The 15,905-nt window shown below is 42.1% G+C and overlaps 1 protein-coding gene across 1 annotated transcript in view; it reads left to right on the top strand.

Annotated features, from left to right (window-relative positions):
- The window catches only part of rnf31 (ring finger protein 31), a 34,172-nt gene extending 26,007 nt beyond the window's left edge, over positions 1-8,165 (top strand). The window contains exons 20-24 of the mRNA XM_063886319.1: positions 473-583; positions 3,739-3,787; positions 4,312-4,408; positions 5,207-5,372; positions 7,603-8,165. Of these exons, the coding sequence (XP_063742389.1) occupies positions 473-583; positions 3,739-3,787; positions 4,312-4,408; positions 5,207-5,372; positions 7,603-7,653 (474 nt within the window). The 3' untranslated portion in view covers positions 7,654-8,165. The remainder of the gene's footprint in view (positions 1-472; positions 584-3,738; positions 3,788-4,311; positions 4,409-5,206; positions 5,373-7,602) is intronic.
- Positions 8,166-15,905: the final 7,740 nt, after the last annotated feature.

Here is a 15,905-nt window from a genome sequence, read left to right as displayed (position 1 = left end):
TCCTTCCCCTATCCTTTAGCGTCCATTACAATTAGATGCATATTGTAAATTATGCAAATTAGGTGATGACGCCTTTAGCGACTTCTATCGACTTTTAGTCAATAGCCAACAGCTACTTTCCTCACTATGGAGTTGGCAATACTTTGTTACATTAGTCTTTGACTTTTGCCGATTGCATTTAATGCTTCCAAAAAGTATCTTCATCCTGCTGAACAAACGTGTAAGCATCTTGTATGTGTTTTTGCCAAATATCTTATTATCTGCAATATTCTAAAACCTAATGAAGAATGCTTTTTGTTGGGAGAGCCCTTGCGATGCTAACAACCTACAGAAATACATCATCACTGCACCAGTCCATAGCATCTAAGCTAACCTCACTACCATTGTTGTGGCGTCCGGTAGCTTTAGGTTACATACACGTGAGTAACATAGACACACCTGAACATGTGTCCTCTAATCCTGTCCTCTTCAGACCTGTGCAGTGGACGAGTGCAGCGTGTCGGGGTTACACGCCCACCATCCCAGAGACTGCCTTTTCTATCTGAGGGACTGGGAACCTGCCAGACTGAAGACCTTACTGCAGGTACACACACACACACACACACACACACACACACACACAAACACACACACAGTCAACTCAGTAAACTGATTACATATTTAATGACTAATGAACCAGCAGCCTTTCTGAGAACCAGCACCTTATTGTGGTGGAGAGGTTTGTGTGCCCTGATGAACCTGGGGGCTGTGTTGTCCGGAACCTTTTGTTCCTGGTAGGGTCTCCCATGGCAAATTGGTCTCAAGTAAGGGGCCAGACTAAGATTGGTTCAAAAGACCTCATGAAAACTGAATAAGAAAGCGAGGATACCCGGCCCGGAGGAAGCCCGGGGTCCCCTTCTGGAGCCAGGCCCAGAAGGAGGACTCGTCGGCGAGCGTCTGATGGCCAGGTTTTCCAAGGAGGGAAACGTGGGCAACACCTCCGCTTTCCCGTCCCGCGGGCCCACCACCTACGGGAAACAGCGATGGGGTCGGGTGCACTGCCAGAAGGGTGGCAGTAAAAGCAGAGGGTCTCGACGGACCAGACTCAGGCGGCAGAAGCTGGCTTTGGGGACGTTTGAACGTCACCTCTCTGGGGAGGAAGGAGCCGGAGCTTGTGCGGGAGGTGGAGTGTTACCAGTTGGATCTGGTGGGGCTCACCTCTATGCACAGCGTCGGCTCTGGAACCTTACTTCTTGATAGCAGTTGGAATCTATTCTTCTCCGGAGTTGCCCAAGGTGTGAGGCGCCGAGCGGGTGTGGGGATACTCACAAGCCCCCGGTTAAGTTCCGCTTTGTTGGAGTTTACCCCAGTGGACGAGAGGGTCGCCTCCCTACGCCTGCGGGTTATGGGGGGGGGGGGGGGGACTCTGACTGTTGTGTGTGCTTAGGCACCAAACAGCAGTTCAGAGTATTTGGCCTTCTTGAAAATCCTGAAAAGAGTCCTGTATGGGGCTCCTGAAGGGGACTCAATGCACACGTTGGCAATGATGGAGACACCTGGAGGGGCATGATTGGGAGGATCGGCCCCCCTGATCTGAACCGGAGCGGTGGTTTGTTACTGGACTTCTGTGCTAGTCATAACAAACACCATGTTCGAATATAAGGATGCTCATAAGTGTACGTGGTACCAGAGCACCCTAGGCAGAAGGTCCATGATCGATTTTGTTATCGTATCATCGGACCTGAGCCTGCATGTTTTGGACACTCGGGTGAAGAGAGGGGCGGAGTTGTCAACTGATCACCATCTGGTGGTGAGTTGGGTCGAGTGGCAGGGAAAGCCTCTGGACAGACCTGGTAAGCCCAAACGTATAGTGCGGGTGAACTGGGAACGTCTGGAGGAATCACAAGTCCAGGAGGCCTTCAACTCACACCTCCGGCAGAGTTTTTCAGGCATCCCTGTGGAGGCTGGGGACATTGAACCAGAGTGGGCGGTGTTCAAAGCCTTTATTGCCGAAGCTGCGGCGGGGAGCTGTGGTCTTAAGGTCGTAGGTGCCTCAAAGGGCGGTAACCCTCGAACCTCCTGGTGGACACCGGTGGTCAGGAAAGCCATCCAACTGAAGAAGGAGGCCTTCCGGGATATGTTATCCCTGGGTACTCCTGACGCAGTTGCAAGGTATCGAGAGGCCCGAAGGGCAGCAGCCTCAGCCGTGGCCGAGGCAAAGCAGCGGGTGTGGGAGAAGTTCGGAGAGCCCATGGAGAAGGACTTTCGGTCGGCACCAGAGTTGTTCTGGAAAACCGACACCTCAGGAGGAGAAAGCAGGGAACCATCCAAGCTGTGTACATTAAGGATGGGACGCTGTTGACCTCAACTGATGGAAGGAACACTTTGAGGAACTCCTGAACCCGGCAACTCCGCCCTCTATGTTAGAGGCGGAGCTGGAGTATGGAGGGATCAACTCCAATCTCACGGAGGGAAGTCACTGAGGTAGTCAAACAACTCCATAGTGGCAAAGCCCCGGGGGTGGATGAGATCCACCCAGATTTCCTGAAGGCTCTGGGTGTTGAGGGACTGTCATGGTTGACACGTCTCATCAACATTGCGTGGAAGTTGGAAAAAGTACCGAAGGAGTGACAGACCAGGGTGGTGGTTCGACCTTTTTAAAAAGGGGGATCAGAGGGTGTGTGCCAATTACAGAGCCATCACACTACTCAGCCTCCCCAGGAAACTTTACTGACCAGCTTTTCACTCTCGCAAGGATCCTGGAGGGGGCCTGGGAGTACGCTCATCCAGTCTACATGTGCTTTGTGGATTTGGAGAAGGCGTATGACCGGGTTCCCAGGGAAATACTGTGGGAGGTGCTGCGGGAGTATGGGGTGAGGGGGTCTCTACTCAGGGCCATCCAATCTCTGTACTCCCAAAGCGAGAGCTGTGTCCGGGTTCTCGGTAGCATGTCGGGCCGATTTCCGGTGAGGGTTGGCCTCCGCCAGGGCTGCGCTTTGTCTCCAATCCTGTTTGTGATATTCATAAACAGGATTTCGAGGCGTAGTCGTGGGGGAGGGGGTCTGCAGTTCGGTGGGCTAAGGATTGCACCACTGCTTTTTGCAGATGATGTGGTCCTAATGGCTTCATCGGTCTGTGACCTTCAGCACTCTGGATTGGTTCGCGGCCGAGTGTGAAGCGGCTGGGATGAGGATCAGCACCTCCAAATCTGAGGCCATGGATGGGTCATGACCGAAAGAACGAGATCGCGGATACAAGCGGCCGAAATGGGATTTCTCCGCAGGGTGGCTGGCATCTCCCTTAGGGATAAGCTGAGAAGTTCTGTCATCCGGGAGGGACTCGGAGTAGAACCGCTGCTCCTTCGCGTTGAAAGGAGCCAGTTGAGGTGGTTCAGGCACCTACTAAGGATGCCACCTGGGCGCCTCCCTAGGGAGGTGTTCCAGGCACGTCCAGCTGGGAAGAGACCGAGGGGTAGACCTAGGACCAGGTGGAGGGATTATATCTCTTCGCTGGCCTGGGAGCGTCTTGGAATCCCCCAGTCAGAGCTGGTTGATGTGGCCAGGGAAAGGAAAATTTGGGGCTCTCTGCTGGAGCTGTTACCTCTGTGAAGCGGGAGAAGATGGATGGATGGATGGATGGATGACTAATGAGGAAATGACTAATGAGACGAGACAGATTCAGGTGCATTAGGTGTAGGCTGACGTACATAAACTGAATCTTTTGAGTACAGCGTGTTCTCCTTGTCTTTGTGACTTACAGAATAATGGAGTGACCTTCAACACTGAGCCCCCCCCTGGAACACAGACAGGTGGGTCAGAGGGATGAGCTACCAAACAGAGTCGGGCTTTTTTTGCGTTCCTGGTTCCAAAAATAAACCCCCACGGTGGTAATCAACTTGTTAACCCTTTTATCTTCATCAGGCTTTGTGCATGTTGCCATAAAAGAGGCCATTTTACATGCTATTTGATTATGATACGCAAAATGGATCGATCACATACCTCCTAACTCAGACAGGAGGATGTCTTAATAACGGAAAGCTATGAAGAATATGGAAGAAATCCCAATTGCTTATATTGTCAATTCTTTATTGTTTGTCCTCTGATGTATTATCCTGTCTATTGTTTATTAAGACTGTGACTATACATTTTACACCTCATTTTTTTTTACTTGATACTCCTTTACTGAATAATTTAATTTAGGTCTGATAGTGTCAACATTTAAAAAATCAACGTTTGGTTCTTGTTTTGTTGACTCAAGCAAAGTTGTCTGTTGCTATTCCCCCCTCTCCTCTTCGTCACTCTTTCTCTATGTTTACCCCTCCTCCTGTTTCAGGTCTGTGTGGAGTGATCGAGCAAAAGGATGAGGGGGGGCAACAGCCAGACTCAGACTGTGCTGCTCAGACTCAGCCTGGACACGCTGGACTGTGCGAGTATGACTTCATTATTTGCTCTTCCTTTGTCTCTACCATCTTCCTCATCATCATCATCATCATCATCATCATCATCATCATCATCATCATCATGTTTCATGTACTGGGTGGTCCTGGGCTTTCTCCAGTCAGACCTTTAACCCCTCATGGGTTCACCTGCCTTTGCAATACCAAGCTGTGTGCTTTACTTACCCATGTGATCTGACCCAAAACAGTTCTGAAACATGACAAATATTGGTTTTGTAGATATAACTTAAAGCAGATTTCAATCAGTGCAAAATGACTGCAAGCAAAAATGGGATTACATTTAATTTGAAGGAACAAGTTGACCCCCATGAAACAGGATGTGTGTGTGGGGGGGGATGACCCAAAATATTTGATAACCATTTCTTTACCTTTTAAAAAAAGAAGACAATTTAAGATTCAGGAAGATTCAAAGGTTTAATGTCACATGACATAAAACACTTGGGTTCCAGGTTCCCCAACAATGCAAATAAATATAAACAAGACATAAAACAAATAATAAAACAACTGCAATAAAAATAGTGCAAGCTCAGGTGTTTAGCAGTCTCATGGCCTGTGGGATGAACCTGTCCTCTGAGTCTGGTGGTTTTAGTCCTGATGCTGCGGTACCGCCAGCAGACGGATCAGTTTGTTGCCGGGGTGGTGGGGATCTTTGATAATCTGGAAAAAGAGGCAGGCTGTAAAAAAGTGAACCGATAACATCAGAATATGTTATACTCAGGCGAGCAGGACGCTCTGCCGTGTGGTGCTAACACGTTTTGGTGTGTTTTCCAGGAAGCACTACCGGGAGTACCTGGTGAGCCTGATCAACAGCCACTCCATCGACCCCGCCCCCCTCTACAGCTCCAACGAGCTGCTGCTGGCCTGCAGGAGGTACAAGGTGGAGGACACCCGCAGGGAGGGGGAGGAGAGCTTCACCTACTTCAGCAGACTGCTACAGGTCCGTGTGTGTGTGTGTGTGTGTGCTTGCGTGCAGGCGTTCGGGCGTGCGGGCGTGCGTGTTTTTGATCAATATTATTAGATGATACACGCTGCAAAAAATTGAAATCATGCCAATTTTATTTGTCTAAAATCTAGTCAGAATATGTATTCACACTTGACCTGATTATTTAATAACATACAATGCAGTGAGATATAGGGTCTTGTTTTAATCTTAAAGGTCTCCTATTATGCTATATTTGAACAATATATTGTAGGGTCATATCTATACACAACATGTCTGTGAAGTGTTTTGCTCAAAATACCAAACAGATCCCCCATTGTAGCATGCCTCACCCCCCTCTATTTCAGCCCTGTTCCTGAAGTGCTGATTCTGTGACTGTAGCTTTAAATTAACTAGCTGCTGCTGGCCACGCCCCTTTGGAGCTGCTGCTGGCCACGCCCCTTTGGAGCGTCATGATCTCTCCTCTGAAGAGAGTTTTCTACCGGGAGAAACTCAGCTAAACGCTGCCGTGATTAAACGCCATATTATGTTCCAAACCACATCCAGCATTATTTCTGAAACACTTCTCAGTGTTTACCACTAGAACAGAGACATTATATGTATTATATAAACAACAACTCTAAGTCCCTCCTGCAGACATCCTGCTGAACACACAGACACACAGAGCTGCTGCGGAGGGGATTCAGCTCGCCGACTGCAGATTTGTTAACTTATTACAAGCGAAAACACCTTGTTTTATTCATTTTTTACCTGTTTTCATTTGCTACTGTATGTAAAATATCATCCAGGTGTGTGTGTGTGTGTGTGTGTGTGTGTGTGTGTGTGTGTGTGTGTGTGTGTGTGTGTGTGTGTGTGTGTGTGTGTGTTTCACTGATAAATAAGAGTTTAGTTCCTTTTTTTAGCCACGCTAGTGACACAGCTCTGGAATACTTTATCTCTAGCGCCACCATGAGGTGCATGTTGCATCTGAGTTGTATGTCTTGTTTGGAGGGTTGGGATTACAATCTGAGGCTATGTCAGTGGTGAGTTCATTTATAAAGCACTATTCAACGACAATTCAAAGTGCATTTAAATTCATTTTAAAAACAGCCCTTAGAGCAGCAGTTACCTTTACCTACCAGTTAAAAACAATGTCCACGGCCCACATTCAACCATTAACTATACGGAGGCTAAATAAAGTTCTCAAATTACTTTTTTTTCATTTCTAAAAGGAGCTGGCCATCAGTAATAAACAGAAACAAGAAACTAAAAAGTGAGGGGCTGTCTGCAGTGGGCAAATTAATAAGATTTCATTCAGAAATTGAGAAATACATTTTTAAACATAACAGTTGCACATATGTTACACGCATCAGATGTAGTGAGGTAAATCACACATACAATGGTGCAGAAAAAACCCAAACATCACAACAAGCCAAAGCAAGTGCATTAAATGAATAGGCATAAAAAAATGCTGTAAATGCAGCATGTAGGCTCAGCCAGGAGCAAGAGATCACGTCAGGCTCCCTGATCGGCCTGTCAGGTGTTCTTTTCCCCGTAATGACCGCCTCGCTGCACATCATCCCTTACTTATACACTTGGATAGTTTTAGCTGTGGATGTTTGTTTTTTTTACCAAAACCAACCAATCAGGTGCATTATCAATGTGGTCCCGTAGGAAAGTTCCTACCATCAACTTTCAATTTGAGTTTTGAAAAAAAAATGTTTGCAAATGATTTGGACCACAGGTTGGGAACCGCTGCCTTAGAGGGTAAATAAAATGCAAATATAACTGAATAAAGTAGAAGAATAAAAGTCACAGTGCAATGTAAGACATGAATAGATATTTGATTTAAAAGGCAGTGGGAAACAGAGAAGTCTTCAGCGTTGATATGAGAACAAATAGAGTTTATATGGTGAAACTGCATTACACTCTTTTTCCCCCCCTCTCATATTCACATTATTTTAAAGACATACAGCAAAACACCCCCCCTCTTAGACACAACTATTAGATGTCTTTTACTGAATAACTTTGATTCTGAGAAATGTACCAATGGTACCAATACCATCAGTCATGATCAGCAGTTCATCTGATTAGCTTGTGTAATATCTTTTTCTCCCCAGATGAAACAAACCATCCTTATCTATTTCACAAATGTATTTAGATCCTGTTTGTCGCTCTGATCTGTTCTGTTTATTCGTATTTCATCTATGAAGCAGTGACACTAACATCCTTTGTGGTGTCTCTGCAGAAACTGATGGATGAAGAACCGCTGGGTGACAAGGTGCCACGCAAGAAATAATGACTCACTTCCTGCAGTCATCTGTCTCCCCACCATAGGACACACAGTTACAGTTTTCTTTTGGATTGTCAAACACTGAGATATCAAAACCTGTACCTTTTGCCTGTAAATACTTTATATGCAGCATTTTTGTCCTTGTCAAGATCCTGTGGACGTTGCTCGTGATCTGATTGGTCAGTATTCCAATCGGATCCTCTGAACTGAATCTTCATCGGTGCTAGCTGTGTATCATTGGTTACCATGGTGATCTATCTGTAACAATTTCACAATAGCCGGAAACCTGCTAGCCAAAGATAGCTAACGTGCTAATCTCACTCCGTGATCCAGGCACCACGGCCTCAAATCACTTTGTCACATGATGAAATGCTTTACTGCACATCTGTCATTGTTTCGTATTGTTATATACTTCTATTGTGCATGTTCAAACTTCACATTTGAATATTATATTGTACAAATCTTAAAAATATGAGTAGTATCTACAAAAAACTGAATGAATGTAAACTCTTGATCAACTGTACTCTGTCCAAAATAAATGGTTATAATAGATCCTTCAAACTGTCATTCATGTTTGACTTTGGCAACAGTTTCATAAACAATGGAACATTTCTTCAGCCAATAATGTGCCGGATGCAATAAATACGTTTCTAAAGGAAAGGATTAACGCTAGCTGTTAGCTTTGATGTAATGTATTGAAGTACATTTACTCAAGTACTGTACTCTAGTACAATTTTGGGGTACTATTTGACTATTTCTATGTTATGTTACTTTATACTTCTACTCCACTACATTTTACAAGCCCATATTTTTCCCGTACTTTTTACCACATTTATTGAACAAAATCACTTGCTAGTTACTTAACCTTATTATTATTCACTTACATTGTGCATTTTTACCAATTTCTATACAGTGACGTCACGTGGTACCCATTAATAAAATCTAAAAGAGCTATTACTTCATGAAGTGCTGCACTCATCAAACATTGTTTTAGATGTGGTTCATTAGAGAAGTTAAGTATACAAAAAGTCATGCAAATTAGCTTATAGGTTTCACTGTTGGGATAATGCTCTTCTTTTGACCGTATTTAACTCATGAGTTGTTTACTTAAATGTTAACATAGTTTAGGTGCACTTTAAAGTGGAAAATAATATATATTCTAACAACATGTAAACATCCAGTAATGTCTTATCAATGTTAGGGATCATTTTGGCCTTAGAGCAGTTGAAGCATTTTGCTACATGCTCCTACAGGTGGAGAAAATGTACCTAAATTAAATTAATGTTCTTATTGAAAGCAGCAGAAAAAATTAAGAGACCACTTCAGCCTTATCATTTTCTCTTATTTTATTATTTATTTATTTTTAGCTAACGTCACTACCTCATTTAGTGTATGTTTAATATGTCTGTTCGCCGTGTAAGTATCTCTATTTATGTGTTATTTAACGTTTTTTAAAGAGACAGGCACAAAGACTGACAGATTTACAGCTATATTCAGACTGAAAGAATGAGAAAAATGTTGTGTTTTTTGTTTACTAAAGCAAACATGTAAACATGCTCTAGTAGAAACAGCAAATACTTGTATAAACCGAGGGGGGAAATACGTCCCCTTTAAAATTGACTCATTAAATAGTTCTAGATTATTCTAGATAACATGTTTATAACAAACACAGAGAGTGAGGTCTCACTCCTCCTGCTTTCTCATCATTTATGTAATGTAGTTTTGAAAATACGTATGAGTACGCAAACGATGAATTGATAGGTAGATATGTGTTCAACATGACAGGGTGACCTGTTCTTCTCTTTCACTTTAGGAAAAATGTTAATGATGGGATGTACTAACAGTCACCTCCCCAGCCTGTTCCCCCCAAACTATGAACCACTGACAATTCTGGGCAAGGGAGGCTTTGGAAAGGTGGTCAAATATGTCAAGAAGGACACAAACAAGACTGTTGCAGTAAAGGTCCATCATAGAAAAGGCGACTGCGGCTATGAAGTAGGTCCCTATATGCATCATTCATATTTAATGAGGTCTTTATGTAATAATGTTTCCATAAGTTTAGTTGGTCAACTGTGTGTCAACAACTAAGCGTCACGCTGCTCGGTGTTATCTCCAGGAGACTCTGCTGTACTTCTTTAAGTGGAAGAGAATGCAAGAGCATAATATTGTCAGGTTCATTGAATCGTTCCCGCTGAGCGACGGCAGAACTGCTCTGGCCTTTGAGATGTTCGATATGGCTCTGGGTGACTTCATTCTGGAGAAGAGAAACCTGTCCCCTCTGGATTTACACGAAGTCCGGAGCGTCGTCCAACAGGTATGGATACCGTAGCATCACACCTGACACTGGATTCAGAGAGCAGTCTATTTCATAACGGATATTTTGACTTGCAGATGGCGACAGCACTAAAAACCCTGAAGGACATCGGAGTGATCCATGCAGATACAGCGCTAGACAACATCATGGTGGTGGACTGCGAAGCTAATTCCCACAGGGTGAAGCTCCCTGACTTTGGATGTGCATTTCCGACCTGCAGAGCAAAGCAGGGAGATTTTCACCAAGTAAGAAACTACAGGTGAGAGATCTCAATCATCATTATTGCTGCTTGTCGGGGCTTTCTGTATCTCTTCAAATATGACACTCATTCTGTTTTCTAATATTCAGGGCTCCAGAAATTTATTTTGGACTTCCTTTTTCCGAGGCCATCGACATGTGGTCTCTGGGTGTTTTGATGCCATTCCTTTTGCTCTGCAAGATGCTCTTTCTAGGGAACAGTGATGATGAAGTGGTAAGTCATTGACTGCTTCCTCTCTCCTCCTAAAAGATCTAGTAATGTAAGAAGAAGAAGAAGCACAGGTAACAATGAATCAAACATTTCACTTTTTGATTGTTACTCGTTGCTATTGCCACATTTCATTTCAGTCCCAAAACTTATTGAGGTTTGATACCAAGCCAAAGCTCCACAGACTGCTTTGCATCATGAAACACTGCCATTTCGTAGGAAACAGTTTATCTTAAATAATAACATAAGATCTAATCATGATCATTCGGTAACACTATTGCATGAAACAACATTTGGTGTGCTATCTTATCTTAGTGTTGACTGTTGGAAATGAGTAGCATCTTGTTGCATATGTAGATGTGATTCTGTGGTTTAAAAACAGGTGCGATACATGGTGGAGCTACTGGGTGTTCCTCCGGACCATCTTCTAAAAATGGGTGAACACAGCCGCCTACATTTTGTAAATTCAGATTCCGTCTGGAGACTCATGGTACAACCACACTACAAAACAAATATCTGCTATAGTTGAGAATACATTTTCTTGAAGTTAATAACATAATTCTGTATCTAAAACTGTTTAACCTTCTTTCAGTCATCAGAAGAGAACTGGCTAACTCTGAAACCCCACGAAAAGAGGCGCTACCGATTCCACAACCTGGACGATTTGAACAAAGTATGTGTTTGAGTAGATCCGGCTGTAGCTTTTGAGAAATGTACAATAATTGACTATCCTTTAACGAATCGGAAAGCTTACTTTAATGCTGCTGGATTTGCCCTTTGTTTTTAGTGTCATCTGAAAAAACTGAGAGTCTTGGAGGCTGATGAAAGGAAGGAGTGCATCGATCTGCTGAAGGCGATGCTTCACGTGGAAGCCAATAAGAGGATCACCCCCAGTGAAGTTCTCCAACATCCAATCATCGGAAGGGGCCGACTCCTCTGTAGCTCAGAGTAAGTGTCTGAGCTAAGGCTCTATTTTCTCCCATAGAAGTATACAAATTACAGAATTCAGATTATTACCAATAACCTTTTATGTAACGTGAGATAGATAGATACCTGCACAGTAGTTTTGTTTATTCAAACTTTCACCTAAAAAAACATCTACTTGACCAAAAGATATTTTAATTATATCGTTGGGTATTTAATGTATCTGAAACTGCGACTTTAGTAAATTAATTAAGAGTTTCAGTCAAGATTTCAAGCTAAAAAATTGGCTACAAATATCCTGAAAGGACATATTTAAGCTAATAATTACTTGGCATCTCGGGCATACTTCATTAATCTTCCTGAAAGAGCCGGTCAGAGTCGCTAGCGTTACGTTACTTTATATAGTAGCTTCCAGAACTAGCTCCCACACAGTGCATATGTCAGTCCTGAATTTAGCAGTTTCTGACCTGTAACTCTACAAAATATTTGATCTTACTATGCTTCTCTGTCACCTTAGAATTAGTGCTAGCATTATGTTAGCATTGTAGTCAGTAAGCTAGTTAGCTAGGCATGCTAGTGTTACATTGTTCGTGTTTTTTTTGTGTATTTTGGGTTTCATTACTTTGATAAATGTAATATAAACCACGACTAGTCCTAATTAAATTAAAACACATCTTCTATTACTGTGCTGGGTCTTACCCATAATAAACAATATGAACACAAAATGGGATTATTACATCAATGACAAGAGATCTTGACTCATCAATAGATCTTTCTGAGTTGGCGTAATCAAACTATAATTTGTCCTGATAAGATTTTTCAGAATGCAATAAGGGATACTCGTAGATTGCAGATTTTAATACTTTCATATTACTTTTCTCTGGCCATGAATATTAAAGTGAGATATTTCCTTCGACAGCAATGAAACTCAGGAGCTAAGTACCAGTCACACAACCGAAGCAGAGATCATGGAGATCAAGGACATTGAAAATTGGTAGGTTTAGACTAATACATTTCTATATTTGATTCTTCATTAAAGTCAGTGTCTCTCACCTCTGGGTAACAAGGTCTGGCTTCTACCAGTGCTATCTACTGTATGTGGTTATTGATCATGTCTTCATTCAACAGCTCACATTCATCACTTCCACCAGGAGTTATCTTTGTCCGTCCTGCAGAAACAACCATAAAGTTCAACACTTTGAAAGTTCTTGTGCTATTATTTTCAAGCGTGTTTAGTTATGTTTATGATCATTAGCATGTTGTTGGATTTAGAACATTAAAACTTTTCTGAAAGCCTTGAAACAATAATTCACAAGAGGTTACCCTTCATCCACTTCCACAAAATGACTGCAGCACCTCATTGAACCCCCAATCTAAGTAATACCAGTTCCTCTCCTTATATCAGCCATGTTTAGTTTGGCTACATTTTCCAGTTGTTAAAAGCAGCGTTTCTGCTCAGCTGGGATGAAACCTTACTTGATGAACTTCTTGTGTTTTATTTCCACAGCATGAGCGACACCAGTAGAATTTATGAGGTCATACTGCCCCCTGGTGATTTCAAGGTCCAGCCTGCACCAGATAAAACATTTGGAGACACAGAGCCAGAGGAGAAGAAGGAGAAAAAAAAGGAAAAATTGCTTCAAGCGTTTCTCATCCTGGACCAAGAAGACATCCAGCAGCTGTCGCAGAACTAAAGTTGTCTTTACTGACCTTTGAGAAGGGGAAACACTTCACCTCTTATAACTTATAATAACCATATTCATATTCTGTAAACTCCACTGAAACAAATGTAAATGTGTAATACCGGGCTATATATTTAATTAACTGATTGATTTCATCAGGGTGATATGTTAACAGTAAAACTGTGATAGTAAGCAGCAATTATTTATTGTTGTCTTGTAAGAAATCAGCTAAGCCAGAAAAAGGCCCTAGTTTTGCTGCTATAGGCTTAGACTGTCGGGGGACGCCTTACTTCTTTTTTCTCTTTCTCTGTACCTGAATACTTTCTTTTCCCAAATATGTGTGCTACTAACCCAGCCTCCCCGGAGTTTTTTCTGTCTGTGACCTGGCAGGTTATCAGCATTAAAGGGCTGAGTCGTGGATCCTGAGTCTTGGCTGTCCCTGTTGCTGTGTTCCTGCCTGACGCTCACCTTACTACTTCTTTGATGACACCAGAGGATTGTTGACACCCACCTGGATCCATCCTCAGCTCCTTCTTAAATAGACAGATGATGTTTTCTAGCATTAGGATTACCTATGTTGTAAATGTATTATCTCTTTAATTTACACACCACATCTGTTACATGTCTGTCCGTCCTGGCAGAGGGATCACTCCTCTTTTGCTCTCCCCAAGGTTTCTTCCATTTTTCCCCATCAACTCGGGGGCTGAGGGTCCAAGGACAGAGGGTGTCGTATTGGTGTTCTGTACAATCTGTAAAGTCCACTGATGCAAATGTAAAATGTAATAAATAAACTTGAATTAATTAATTGATTATATCAAGGTGATATGTTTAATAGAAGTCAAACTTTAATAGTAAGGAGGAATTTATTAAGAAATCTGTCAGCTAAGCCAACAATAAAAATGTTGGACCCTTGGTTGACGAGAGACTCTAAACCTCTAAGCTCTGACATTCTGTCTGATTTAATCTTTTAAATGTAATCTCTTTCACCTACCTGTGTCATGACTTCTAAATAAGCAAGGAAACCATAATATATTTAAATGTAGAACTGTCTTTTAATGCATGTTAGAAAAAGTTGCAATTAACATAATTTTGTAGAAAAGAAACACACATACAATTACAATAATCCATCTTTATGGTTGGGATAGAAGATGAAATTAGATTTGAAATATTGGTTAAAAACAGCAATGTCTTGGTTATTAAAACCAGTTGAAAAATGCTGATTTGAGATAAAGTTATATACAGTATTGAAATAATTGATGCATGATAATACAATTGAAAGCTGCAAAGCAACAACAAAATAATCTATGGTCTAAAGGCTTTGAATTTGAACCGGTGAATAAAATGAACAGCAGTGGATTAGCATATCCACAGTCTGTAAAATAGCAGTGATAAAAAACCCTGAAATAATGGTTGTGTTACATCCTTTTACATCCATGGAGAAGCAAACAAGTAAAGAGAGGTTTGAGACATGAGTAGCATGTTATTGTTATAATGGTAACAGTAGTTTACCGCTTTGGGTGGCTATATTAAAATTGAGTGTGTGTCTGGTAGCCTATTAGCTCTCTGTGTTAGCCTGTTAGCCCTCTGTGTTAGCCTGTTAGCCCTGTGTTAGCATGTTAGCCCTCTGTGTTAGCCTGTTAGCCCTCTGTGTTAGCATGTTAGCCCTCTGTGTTAGCCTGTTAGCCCTCTGTGTTAGCCTGTAAGCCCTCTGTGTTAGCATGTTAGCTCTCTGTGTTAGCCTGTTAGCCCTCTGTGTTAGCATGTTAGCCCTCTGTGTCAGCATGTCTGTGTTAGCATGTTAGCCCTCTGTGTAAGCCTGTTAACCCTCTGTGTTAGCATGTTAGCCCTTTGTGTTAGCATGTTAGCTCTCTGTGTTAGCCTGTTAGCCCTCTGTGTTAGCATGTTAGCTCTCTGTGTTAGCCTGTTAGCCCTCTGTGTTAGCATGTTAGCCCTCTGTGTCAGCATGTCTGTGTTAGCATGTTAGCCCTCTGTGTAAGCCTGTTAACCCTCTGTGTTAGCATGTTATCATGGTTAATTAGTAAAGCTAAGCATGTAGAATGTACTGCGAGTAATACTTTTCAAATTTCTAATACTTCAAATCATTCCCCAATACATTGGGTGATGATTTAAATCAGTGTTAAGCTGGTGAATTTAAATGGATTATTTTATATCAATAAATAAGCTTACTACAACTACAGCGCTATCTATACACATTGCAAAATGTGCCTTTTTATGCATTTTCTATGGCAACATTTTAATGAATTAGTCAGCACTGATGATATGAAGCCATTCGTAAATCTAAATATAACATGAATACCTTGGACAGCTCCCACATCTGTGGCTGACCCAGGATCAGAACTTGGGACAGCAAATATGACATTTTTATATATGACAGATTGATTTGCCATATCTGCAGTGGTAACTGCAAAAAGTGTAATGTAGAGCAGACTGCAGACCACATTATCCACACTTCCAGAGATGTCATATAATTAACTTTAAAACTTGTTTTTGCTTTGCAATAATTAAACTTTTACAGCAAATGCATAGGTTGCAAATATTTTCTTCTCACCATTTGTACTTTATGTACTCAAAATGTAACAAGGATTTAAATTCAGTAAATCAATGATGTGCAAATATAAACCATGGATTATGTATAGCCTATTAAATTGTGCTGTGTGAGCTTTTGAGGATATTTTTTGGGGAGGGTGTTAAATTAATTGTTGGAAGGGTCTGTTGTATACGGTACGGATTGTTAAGTGAAATGTGTGATTTTGGTGGTTCATATAAAATACGATCTCTACGATATACCATATGTGGTTTGAAGAATAAAAACAAATGATCTTTCTGAGCTTCAGCCAGCAGCTGGATTCAG

Source organism: Eleginops maclovinus, chromosome 6 (genome assembly GCF_036324505.1).
Source record: "Eleginops maclovinus isolate JMC-PN-2008 ecotype Puerto Natales chromosome 6, JC_Emac_rtc_rv5, whole genome shotgun sequence".
Classification (NCBI taxonomy): domain Eukaryota; kingdom Metazoa; phylum Chordata; class Actinopteri; order Perciformes; family Eleginopidae; genus Eleginops; species Eleginops maclovinus.
Note: the sequence above shows the minus strand (reverse complement) of the source record. Positions and strands in the feature narration are given on the sequence as shown.